Source organism: Cavia porcellus, unplaced genomic scaffold (genome assembly GCF_034190915.1).
Source record: "Cavia porcellus strain 051 isolate PalLab524CR breed Dunkin Hartley unplaced genomic scaffold, mCavPor4.1 scaffold_15, whole genome shotgun sequence".
NCBI lineage: Eukaryota > Metazoa > Chordata > Mammalia > Rodentia > Caviidae > Cavia > Cavia porcellus.
The window spans coordinates 71,044,525-71,057,441 of NW_026947498.1; the positions used below are offsets into that span (position 1 = coordinate 71,044,525).

At 44.7% G+C, this 12,917-nt stretch overlaps 1 protein-coding gene across 5 annotated transcripts in view; it reads left to right on the forward strand.

The window, feature by feature from the left end:
• Kalrn (kalirin RhoGEF kinase) overlaps positions 1-12,917 on the forward strand; it is a 581,802-nt gene that overhangs the window by 553,722 nt on the left and 15,163 nt on the right. For all 5 annotated transcript variants that reach the window (XM_063225109.1, XM_023562599.2, XM_013146376.3 and 2 more), the window contains 6 exons: positions 479-506; positions 962-1,133; positions 2,666-2,787; positions 3,774-3,905; positions 5,235-5,399; positions 7,095-7,173. In XM_063225109.1, coding sequence (XP_063081179.1) covers positions 479-506; positions 962-1,133; positions 2,666-2,787; positions 3,774-3,905; positions 5,235-5,399; positions 7,095-7,173 — 698 coding nt within the window. The remainder of the gene's footprint in view (positions 1-478; positions 507-961; positions 1,134-2,665; positions 2,788-3,773; positions 3,906-5,234; positions 5,400-7,094; positions 7,174-12,917) is intronic.

Here is a 12,917-nt window from a genome sequence, read left to right on the forward strand (position 1 = left end):
CCCACCAGAGAAGCTCTGCATTCAGCTGCTCAAAAGGAAGTTTCCTTTGCTGGGGGAACGGAGGTGAAACAGAACATTTGGAAGGAAACCATTGGGTGAACTCACTTCGGTGACCTTTGTAGTTTGATGGCGCTCAGGTCCTGTGTTTCTGAAAACTCCTAACTGGGAAGAAGCAGAGCAACAGCATTGCTCAAGTGCATGTGAATGCAGGGGCGTGTGTGGGAGGGGAGGAGAGGGGGAAGGAGGAGGTGGTCCGCAAGTGACAGACCACCAAGGGACAGTGGGTCTCTAGGACACACCGCAGGGGACAGGAGAGGACCTAAGCGCCCTTCATGTTGGAGAGAGAGCCAGGGGGCCGGTGGGGCTGCAGGCTTCGTCTCCTAAATGGTGCTTGCTTTTTATTTCAGTAGGGCAAAAGTCTCGTTCGCTCTTAGTTGCTTAGGATTCAAGCAATTTTCTGTTTCTTTGTGTTTTTCAGATCTTAAATCCAAATTTCATCCAAGAAGGTGAGTTACAAAGGGGTAGAGCTGAGAATGTGGGGACTGGCTAAATACGTCAGAGTGTTTCTAGCATTCAGATGGAGACTGCACAGTGGTGACATACTTGTGTATTTATGGGCAAAGAAAGATGTTATGATTAACTATTCAGTAAAGAAGACTATGACATGTAATATGTTTAAGGGGATTCAATTTTGGTAAGAAGTGTGTTTGTATGATGTTCACAGTAGTTATCTTGGGTCATGGAGCTTTCCTTCCTTTTTGTTTTTTACGTATTTTCTAATTTTTATACAATAACCATTCAATATACTGTTCAAAAGGACCTAGATATTTCAACAACGTTAGGCAGAAGTTTATTTGAATTGCTGTACAACATGAGCAGGGATGATAATACTGTGTTTTTTAAAAGCTGTTTTATGCTAAGTGGTTACAAATGGTATGAACGTATATCAATTTGATCACAGTGGCCCCAGAATTCCTCATGCCCTTAGTGGATGTGACCTGCTTGCTCGGGGACACAGTGATACTGCAGTGCAAAGTCTGTGGACGGCCGAAGCCCACCATCACCTGGAAGGGTCCAGACCAGAACATCCTGGACACGGACAACAACTCAGCCACATACGCAGTCTCCTCCTGGTAAGCTCAGGGCCCGGTGTCTGCACCAACCTTGAGTAGGCATCCAGGGACTCACGCTGGCCTTCAGCTCTGTGTGGCTTACAGTCTCCCCAGGAGCTGCCCCAGGACACTTGACCGTCATCAGAAATTGAGGGGAAAACCATAGGTTTGTGGACCCTGACAGAGCACCCAATGGCTTAAGACTGAGGACTGGCCTTGGCTGCCCACACTAGATCCTGCCCTGGCCCGGCCCTGGGAACACTACTGGCCCACACAGCTGATGTAACTCAGCACCACAGACACACATTTGGGGCCAGTAAGAACTGGGAAGACTGCATTCTGGACCATGTAAGACAAAGCAAAGCATACATTTTTATATCTCAGGTCAAGTATCAGCTTCACAGTCCTTATCTTACAGCAGCCCTGTCAGAGGATCAGTCCCTAAGGACCGCTGGGGAAATCTCTAAGTCAGGAGGGGTAGTGAAGGCCCCAGACCTGAGGTAGGAATGTGGTCCTCCCCTCTGGGCACCCTGGTGTGTTGTGGGCCCTTCCAGACGCTGTGACCTAAAGTCACTTTTATAAGAAGGAGGGAAAAACTCATTCTAAAACGCTCAGTGGAAAATCAAGCCACAATCATACTTCTGCAAAAAGAAAACCATTGGACCATTTGGCCATCTCTCAACCATTTTTTTAACAATTATTGCTGCTAACTGTAAACTTCATTGTGTCCTGCTGCTTTCGGTAGAAACAGTAGCAAGCCCTAACCACATAAGAATCCCTGAGGCAGGGAACACCTGAAGTCAAGAAACTGTCATCCATTTACTTAGCATCTGTGTGTCGTGAAACAGAGAACAATAGTACCATTTCCTGGTGTTCTCAGCAGTGATTCCCAGCCAGGTCAAAAACATCTGTGGCCCCAAGGAACTCGGCGTGAGTGTCTGTGCCTTGTGGGGCTCTGAAGGCCCAGGAGAGATCACAGCCCTGGAAAGGGGCAGGGCTGACCTGGCTTCTGATGTAAGCCTCCTGGGGCCCTTCTCCCTTCAGGGTGCTCTTGGACCCTGCTGGGTCCAGTGGAAGAAATTAACACGTAGATAAAGGAATTACCTTTTTTAAAATTCACTTATGGTTTTGAGGCAGGATTTCAAGTATTTAAGTATTTTCATTCTTTAGTTTTCCCGTATTTCTGTACTATTCATTATTGATTTGTGTGACTGAAAGTAATTTAGGAAAAAGTTGCTAGTGGTGATATATAATACTAACCATATTACAGGCTGGTGCTTATGCAGGACTTTATATATTTTGAATCATCTTCTATTTTTTTATCTTATGTAATTCCTTATTCTGCCCCTTATTTCCACCAATTTTATCCATATATGAGGTCACGAGGATGCAGAGGCAAAGTGGTCATCCCGGGGTAGTGGTCAGCACAGAATAGGCTAGCCCCAGCCTACAGGTTCTCAGCTCAGCACACCACGTGCCAACCCTGGGAAAGTTTTACCCCCAGTACACTGTCTCATGACTGGAGTCTGAAGCTCCTCCTTTTGTGTCCCTAGTGATTCTGGAGAAATCACCCTGAAGATCTGCAACTTGATGCCCCAAGACAGTGGTATTTATACCTGCATAGCCACTAATGACCACGGAACCACGTCCACATCTGCTACAGTCAAGGTGCAAGGTACAGTCTCTTTCTTTCCTTGTATTACCACTCGGCATTTAAAAAGCACAACGTACTTACCATCTTACCATTTTTAAGTAGCTCAGTGGAAGTACCTCCATATTTTGCCATCTACTCATCCATCCATCCATCCATCCATCCATCTGTCCATCCATCCATCCATCCATCTGTCCATCCATCCATCCATCCATCCGTCCATCCGTCCATCCATCCATCCATCCAGAGAACTCTTGCGCTCTCCCAAACTGAAACTCCACCCACATCCATTCGGTAGCAGCTCCTCATTCCTCCCTCCTGTAGTCCTGGCCACCACCATTCTGTTCTGTCACTAGGAAGTTGTTAGTCAAACACTGTAAGTGAATGTGATCAAAGCTCACTGAGACCCAGAGAAGAAACGATACTGTGTGAAAATTCCAAAATAAGGGCTGGGGATTTAGCTCAGCGGCATAAGCGCCTGCCTTGCAAGCAGGCATTCGTGAGTTCAATCCCCGATACCGATAAAAAGGAAAAAGACAAAAAAAAAAAAAAAAAAGAAAACTCCAAAATAAAGTTTTGGCCAATAGAAAGAGAATGCATCTCTGGGCTGGGGATTTAGCTCAGCAGCATAAGTGCCTGCCTTGCAAGCGCATGGTCTTGGGTTCAATCCCTGGTACAGAAAAAAAAAAAAAAAAAAAAAAAAAAAGAAGGAAAGAAAGAAAAAAAGAAAGAGAATGCATCTTTAATCTTTAGTAAGCACTCTCTGCCAGCTACTGCAGCCTCATGCATGGTCCCTTGACCATGCTCTCTTCCTAGCACGCAGTGTTTAACCCGAGGAAGATCATCAGACCACAGGGTGAGTCCCAAGCCTGTGGGTCTAGAGAACCTGGTGGGCATCACAGGGAGTATTTGAGACTAGACCAGACCACGTGTCCAACGAGCCATTCTACCCGGTGGGAAATGCCAGTCTCTGCAGAAGCAGCGCTGACCCCTCCTGTCTGCCTCCACAGGTGTCCCTGCGGCTCCCAACCGTCCCATCGCCCAGGAGAGGAGCTGCACCTCTGTGATTCTCCGCTGGCTGCCGCCAGCCAGCACAGGAAACTGCACCATCTCAGGGTACACTGTGGAGTACCGGGAGGAAGGTGTGCACCCTGCTCCTTTGTTTCTCTGCCTCCAGGGAGGCCCCTCAGGGACGGAGCCTGAGCCCCCATACCTCTGGAAGGCCCTGCCTCATGGTGTCTTCCAGCTCAACACAGAGGCCTCTGGGCCAGGTCCAGGTGCTTTCTACCTGCAAGCGTGAGCAGCCAGTTTGCTAAGAGCTCTAAACCTCCCTGACATGATCACAGCAGTAAGTGGGGTTCCCAGTGCCCCCGTGCCCTGCTCTACTCACTGCATCCAGATGGGGACAGTGGGGACCTGTGGCTGAGGTGACTAAGACCTACAGAGAGGCAGGGCCGGCACCAGGCCCAGCCCTCCACAGCTTCCTAGGATTCCACTCCTCTGCCCTTGGATAAAAAGTCATAGAGCACGTGTATGTGTGCATATTTTAATGGCACAACTTAAAATTTTGCAATTTAAGCTTTTAAAATTTGTTACTTTTCTGTGCTACAAGTACATATATTTCCTTAGTAGTTGGAAATAACTGAGCCTGCCATTTGGTTATTCAGAATAAGATTTTAAAAGATGCTTCCTCAATCAATCAGTAATGCATCCAGGTAGCTCTAATTGTTAATGACATATGTCTGAACCACATTATGAAGTGAACAATCAGATGGAAACTGCTTGCCCGTTCCCCAGCCGAAACCATTCCCTCTTCTCTAATTTCTCTGAAATCTTCTGCCTTCTTTTTTATTGAGCAGGCCTTGTAGCTATAGAGCCATTTACCGAGGCCTCCTTCCTAGGCCACCCCACTGGGTCTCCCAGGTTAGCACAGGTGGGAGTGCGGGGCTGGGAGACCCATTGCACAGCGTCACAACTGTCCCAGCAACACTCAGAGCCCCTCGCCATGGTTACGCCCTCTTGGAAAGATCGTTCAGGATTTCTGAGGCTCAGTTTGTTTCATGCTGTTACTTCATCAAATTTCCATGGGTTTAAGTGACAGAACTCCACAAGAGCTGTGAGGACCCCCGCCAGACCGTGTTATACACACCTGGTGCTCCTTTCCAGTTCGTTTCAATTTCCAAAGTTATTTTCTCTCATTCTGTAATTGATTTATACTATTTTCCTCTGGTTTCATTAACCCTTTGCCACGTGTTTCTCTGTGACATCAGCTGACATCTTCCACAACCGTCCACATAGGGTCTGGTTTAGATCCCTGCAAGCCATTGCTGACCCCCCACAGGCTTTCAGAGGCTGGTGCAGTGACCACAGCTATGTGCTGAATCAGATGTGCCCATTTTCCTTTCTTTGTCTGCTGAAACAATGTGGCTGTGGCTTTGTCTCTCTCCCTGTCCTCTGACACTGTGTCCTAGGTTCCCAGGTCTGGCAACAGTCAGTGGCTTCGACCTTGGACACTTACCTCGTCATCGAAGACCTTAGTCCTGGGTGTCCTTATCAGTTCAGAGTCAGTGCCAGCAACCCTTGGGGAATCAGCCTTCCCAGCGAGCCCTCGGAGTTTGTGCGACTTCCAGAGTATGGTGAGTCCCAGCCAGGCAGGGGGGCCGCGGCGCCTGGCCCGTGGTCACAAGCTCACACGGCATCAGCAGGCCACTGTGAGGAAGGTGACCTGGAGCTGCTTGGCAGCTTTAGTCTAATGACTTCAGCACCTGGTGAAGGGTTCTATCAAGTGGGGCTCTGAATATGTTGGCACAGAAGTTAAGACTGCTGAGCTGGCTAATCCTGTGCCTGCAGGGTTCCCAGGAGAGCCAAGTATCACCCCAGGAATAAACATGGAGGGAGTCACAAGCCCCAGAGGTTCTGAATGCTCCCCGTGGAGACAGGAAGACACAGCCCACTCTGACCTGGGCATCTCTGTAGGCAGCCAAGTCCTCACAGTCCCACTGGCCAACTTCAAACAGGAAGAGAACAGCAACCTGGCTGCATGATTTCCCTGCAAAATGAGTATTTGATGCCCTCACATCCCCCAACATACCCTCCAGGAATTTCTTTTGTCAGTGCAGATGCATCTTTATGTAGGTTTGTTAGAAATTAAAATATACTGATATAGACATATATATACACACAATTTATTTTACACACATGGTTTTAATTTTGCCCACTTTCATCGCAGGGGCATTTTAGGAGAAGAAACTTGCTAGCCTAAAGGAGTACTCTAATATTTGTGATATTTCAGGTCATGCATGAGAGTAGCATGTGTGTGTCAAGGACAAGAGGGTGGTTGTCATGGTACTTTCGCACATGGGTCCATGGCTCTTTGGATTAAAGGAAGTCTGGAGTCCCCAGCGGGCCTCAGCCACTCTTCTTCCCCAGATGAGTCAGGACATGTCCTCTGCCCCTGCTCCCTCTGCCAGCCTAGTCACTTCCCTTCTGGTGACTTTGACTTGTTCCCACGAGCCTGTGACTCACTGAGAAACCATGGCTCTGGGGCTCTGTGCCCTCAGAAGTCAACGTGGTGAGCCACCTTCTGCTGTGGGACAGCCTGAGGGGAGCAGCATGGGATCAGAAGAGCCAGCTGCTAATGCAGCTCCTCTTCCCCAGTGGCTCGCTCAGCTGGCCTGCATGAGTGCGTCTCCAGCATCAGTCCCCGCAGCACAGTATATATTGACCTGCATACTTGTGTGTGTGTGTGTGTGTGTGTGTGTGTGTGTGTGTGTGTGTGCATGTGCATCTGTCTGTACCGTCATACAAGGCAAAGCTGCCATGGCATCACTGTCGCCAGAGTCAAAGCAGTCGGGACACTGGAGCAGCTCCTGTCCGAGGAACACTTGAGCACGCCTTCCTCTCCTGCTCCCTTGATCTGTGCCTTCCCGTCTTCTTCACTCTCAGTCCGTAGCGCTCACCCACTTGCTAAGCACTTACTGTGTTCCACTCTCCCTTTTTACGTGTCTACCAAATTTCTACCTGTTGGTGTGCGTTTGTGTGTGTGGTGCTGGGGACAAATTTCTACATGTAAACCATTGGGAGCTGCATTTCTGATTATCCCAAGTTTTGCTTTTGTGTAGGGAGATGACAGAGAGACTCTGACCCTGAAGTTTCAGTGTATCTTGTCAATTTTCCCTTGATGATGTTGTAAAACTAGCCTTCCCACTGGCAAGCCTCCGTATTTGGATGTGAGCATCATTTTGTTGCTATGCTGGAGCTCTGCTCTTAACCTTTTGTTTATCCCCATGTGAAATGCTCAATGTCAGCAATGTATTCTCTGTCTCCCGAAGATGCGGCTGCAGATGGCGCCACTATTTCTTGGAAGGAAAACTTTGACTCTGCTTATACTGAGCTGAACGAGATTGGAAGGTAAGGATGGTCTTCTGTCAACACTTAACAACGTGACTGCAAGAGAATGGTGTGTTTTTGTTGTTCTTTCTTTAATAAATGCATTTTCTCTGAAGGAAGAAAACACCTAGAATATTAGTGCATGTTTTCTAGTGTTCTTTTTACTTAAGTTGGATGCTTCTCTGGTTCATCCTTAGCCCCTGTTTGTTTGTTTGTTTGTTTAAACACAATCTCGCTATGTAGCCCAGCCTGGCCTCCAACTCCCAGAGATCCTCCTGCATCCTGAATGATGGGATTATAGGCCTGTGCTACTGTGCCTGGCCTCTCTCTTTCTAATATAAGAATTTTCAGCCTCAAATTCTTTTAAGTACAATCTTTATTACATTTCCCAAATTTGGGCATTTTCATTAGTCTATTCTCAATTGATTCTCTGACCTAAGTATAATGGAAAAAATGGTTTTAATAGGTAGGAGTTTTTTTGTTTTGGTTTTAGTTTTTGAGACAGGTTCTCACTGTGTACTTTAGGCCAGCCTCGAGCTCTTCATGTAGTCCAGACTGGCCTCAGACTCACAGCAGTCCTCCAACCTCAGCCTCGCAGGTGCTGGGATTATAAGCATGTGCCACCACCGCTGCTCTATGCATGAGATTTTTTTTAAAGAATTACCTTTTGGGGGGCTGGGGATTTAGCTCAGCGGCATAAGCACCTGCCTTGCAAGCAGGCGGTCGTGAATTCGATCCCCAGTACCAATAAAAAGAAAAAAAAAGTGTAAAAAAAAGAATTACCTTTTGTAGGGCCACATATGGTGGCATACATCTAATAACCTAGCACTAGGGAGGCTAAGGCAGGAGGATCATTGCAAGTTCGAGGCCAACCTGAACTTTTTTGCTATTGTTTCTTAGCTTAACTACATTCTGGTCACAGAACCTAGTTAGTCTATGTGAAATACTTTTTACTCTTATATGTCTTCATTATCTCGCTATAAATTATATCTCAAGGTTTACCTATAAATGACTCAAGTTTATCCTTCTTTATGGCAGAGTTGTATATAAATACCACATTTGTATATAAATGCCATTGTGTTTAAATATATAAATACCATTGTATATAAATACCACATTTTCTTTATTTATTCATGAGTTGTTTTCAAGCTTTAGCTATTAAAAATTGGGCTGTTATAAACATGGTCATAGATATATCACTGTGAGATGATGACTCTAATTCTTTCAGGAAGAGATCTAGAAGAGGAATAGCTGGATCAAACGAAACCTCTAGTTTTAGTTTTTTGAGAAATCTCCATCCTGAATTCCATAGTGGTTGTATTAGTCTCTCTCCTACCAACAGAGGAGAAGGGTTCCCTCTCTCCCAAAGCCTCACTGGCATTTGTTATTGGTCGATTTCTTCATAATAGCATTCTCTCTGAACAAGATGGCATCTCAGGGTTGTTTAATGTTTCTCACATGATCAGTGATATTGAACACTTTTTCATATATTTATTTGCTGTTTATGTTTCTTCTTCTAAAAGTGTATATTCATTTTGGATGTGCATTTTGGATAGGATGAATTGGGGCCATTTACATTGATGGTTATAACTATTCTGTATCGACTTATCTTTGTCATATTATTTTCCTGTTGTTGGTTTGTTTTCTTTCCCTTCTGTTTAATTGCTTGCCTTGCCTGATGGTTTTATTCTATGGGAGTTCATGCAATTGTAATCTTAACTATCTCTTTCTAGAATGTCCTTTAGAACTTTCTGTTAGTTTGGTGGTTGTGAATTTCCTCAGGTGTTCTTTATCAGGGAAGTATCTTATTTCTCCATCATTTTAAAAGATAATTTTTCAGGGTACATCAGTCTTGGTTGGAGGTTGTTTTCTTTTAAGGCTTGAAATAATTCACTCCAAGGTCGCCCTCACTTAAGTTTGTGTCAAGGTCTGCTGTGATCCTGTTGGGTTTTCCTTTAGAGATGATTTGTTTCTTTTCTCTAACAGCTTTTGATAGTCTTGCGCTGAATTTCTGGAACCTGGACTGTCATATGCCTTCCTGTAGCATTTGTTTTCCTGATCACAGCTAATTGGAGTTTTGTAGGCTTCACTTATCTGTACGTCAAATTCTTCTTCCGTGTTTGGGAAGTTTTCTGCCATTACTTCTGTGAACAAGTTCTTTTTATGCCCTTTGTGCTATCTTCTGATTTTTTTATTTATACCTATCAATCTTATGTTATTCTTCTTTGCTTTATCTAGCAGCTATGAGATTGACTTTTTCCATAGGCCCTTGCTATTTTTGAGAAGTCTTTCATTGAATATTACTAACCACAAACCTATCTTCTGGATCTGATGGTATTTGGTCCTTAGTTTGGTTGATTCTGCTGTTTATACTTTCAATGGAATTTTTAATCTCCTGGATACGTTTGAATTTGTTTCATGGAATCCAGTTCTTTCCTACGTTGGGCATTCATGGTTTCAATCACTTTCCTAAGCTCCTGTATTTTTTTAAACTTTACTCTAGATTCACTAACAATGTCCTTCACAATGGTTATCATCTCTTTAATTACTTGTGTAATTATTTCTGTTTTGTTTTCTTTTGTCTTTTTCTAGAGACTCATTTATCTGCTTGGCTACTTCCACTGATACCATTTCAGAAAGTTCAGCTGTATGGATTTTGGTGTTTCCCACCTCAGTGTCCCCTGGGCAGGCAGAGATCTGGGGTTACATCTTGCTTCCATGTTTTCTTGTTTTCTTTTCTTTTCTTTTTTTGTTTGTTTATATGTTTGTTTTCTACATTGGTGTTTGTAAATTGCTTATGGTAGGTAGCTTTATTACTACTATTCAGACCTCTTTAGGAAATGACTACTTTTCAGAAACGTCTTCTAGGCTTAGCCGGCTCTTGGCGTTTGAGTCTGTCCCAGGATCCTCCCTCTTCTGTTTATCAGGGTGAGAGGGTGTAGCTTGTTTGGCCAACCACCCAGTTCTTTGGTACTGGACTGCAGAATTGTTTATGTCAATTCAGGTATTGCCATACAAGGAAGATCAACTGATCACAGCAACTATGTCACGTTGGCTAAAGTAGTGCAATCAGCAGTAACAGTAGCATCTAGCACAGACTGCAAAGTGACGAGCTGTGATAATTAATAATTTGCCACTTTTAGCCATATAAGATTTACACTTATGTAAGGAAGTTTAAGACAAATTGGAAAATTATGGACAGTATATATCTACTCAATAATACAACTTTACCCTATAGGGAAGAAAATTAAACAGGAGAAGGGGAAAAATAAGAAAAAGAGATTAGAAACAAGGCTGGAGGACAGAGGAAGATTACCAAGTCTCAGAAAACTGATGAAAAAGACTGTAGGGAAAGGAAAGAATGAAAACACAAAAACAGGCACAAAAACTCAATGTTCACCCTCACAAAGAAACACAAACAGATAAAACCAAACAATGAAAAATTTTAAAGAGGAGAGGGGACACCTCCCAAAAAAGAAAAAAAAATGATGATTTCCAGTCCGTGGTTCTCTCTAGGGTCTACAGCTTTGTGACCGTTAAAGCTGTGATTCTCCTCTTGCTAGTAGACTAAGAAGGCAGTCAGAGCCCAGATCCGTGCTGAAAATCCCAGCTAGTCAGCAGTAGGATTAGGCGTGTTGTTTGACTGGACTTTCAAATCCATGGATGTTCAGGCTGAACCTGACCCCTGGTGGCGGGGTTGGGACCTGAGTGTGTAACTCTGAGGATCCTGCCAGCCTGCCACTGCCCCCCTGACCATGATGGCTCCCATGACTGCCCGCCCTCCCCCAGTCAATGTAGGAGTTCAACACTGGGAGCCCTGAGCTGGAGCCAACCAAAGACTGCTCTGTGTCCCAGGCTCCGTTGGGCCCTACCACTTTAATGGCATCTGACCAACCCTGTCTGCAGAGGACGCAACAGGTGCTTGGGCAGCGGTCACTCACCAGTCACCGCCTCATCCCACGGGTGTGTCTCTCCTGAAGGCTGCTGGTGTCGCCCATTGCACTGTGTCTCTGCACCCGCCATCTTCCTCCTCAGACCACGAGCCGGGAGCAGGCAGAAAGTGCAGGCTGCCCCTTCTGGTTTCTGCACTGTGGTCCATCTGTCCAGTTTCTCTGAAGGCTTCAGTCTCCCTGCAGTTCCTCCCCAGGTCCCAGAGGTCCACCCTGCTCCTTCTTCCCTTCTCCAGTTGTTGTTTTCCAGTGTCTGGATTCCAGATCTTTGAGGGGCTGATGTGTTGCTCCTTACCATTCCACCATCTTCCATGACGTCCAAGATTCCTTGATTTTTGTTTTAACTTGCTTGATGGGAGGATCATGATCAATTTTTAGTAAAAAAATTCCATGTGCTCTTATGACGATAGGTCTTTATATATGTCCCCATGTCTGTCCAGCACATCTGATTTGTTGTGGTGGTTATTTTCATTTCTTTGTTTATTTGATGAGACAGGGTCTCACTATGGCCAGAAAAAGAGAGCCCCTGACTGCTTGCTCTGGTACCCTGTCCATCTCAGGTAGTGTCTCTCCATGAAGCAATAAAACTCCTATGTGGTGTGACTGACTGAGCAGAGGTTGTGGAAAGAGCCAGCGTGTTTATTATTTCTAATTCTTAGGCACAAATTACAAGATAATTCACTGCCTGTCATTACAGCATCTTTCATCAAAGAAAAACTTTAGTAACGAAAAGGAGAAAAAAAGGCCACATTTATGTCCAGGTACCATGCAAATGTGACTTAATCTGATCTTACAGCACAATGAGGTCATGTCCAGGCAGGTGTCCAGTCAAGGAAAATCGGCCAGGGAGGTCCAGCGATTCCTCCAGGCCCCACAGCAAGGAAGAGTAGAGGCAGCGTCCGGCATGGACACAGCTGGTTTCACCAGCATATTTGCAGCAGATGTTTCTCATCGGAGCAATTGTTATTAAAAATAAGCTCCAGTCAGTGAATTCTAGTTTGCTTTCTTACACTGAAGTGTGTAAACCTAGATATGGCCCTAGTAACAAGCAAATCAAAGCCCTAGCTGGTTCTGAATGAATTTGGTTTAATCACTTTGGTGCACTAATTACTTCTTGCCTGGGATAGGAATTTGCTGTTGACAGCCACAGGGTAAAACTTTCTATAAAACCCAAAACAGTTGGATGTTTTACTATTTCTCAAAGGAAGATCACCTCCTGAGCTGCTCAGAGTAATAAGTGTTTTCACTTTTGTTTTCTAATCTTCAACAGCCTGAAAGTTTTTCTTTCCCTTGAGTATACTCATATTTTCAAAAGATCTTTTCAAAATTTTAACCATTAACAGGCTGAAAATAAAACATGATTATTCTTAGACACATGAATGTAACTCTGCCAAGACCATAGGAGGGACTTTCTTATTGCACCTGAACCTAGAATTCTGGACCTGTACTCTGGACTGTCCTATTAGAAAGAGCTCTCCAAGCTTTGTCAGGCAAAATTATTGACCTCCTGGAAGCTTCTTAGAGAACTTGCTCAGACTTTAGTGAGCTTGTAGTACTACTTTATATTTATAAACATTTTTTAACACCAAAAGAAAACCTAAACTCTTCTCTGATCTCAAAACTCACCTTTGAGGTACAAAGTTATGTGTCCAAAGGTTGTCACAGTCCAAGAGGTCAGAAGGAGCTTGCGTGGCACCTGGACTCTGCCCCTCATGGATGACAGATTCCAGTCGAAGTGTACATTTAAATTCTCTGGTTTCTTAGTTATTTTCTCTCATTGCTGCGATAAAATACCCAACAGCCAAAGTCAAAGGA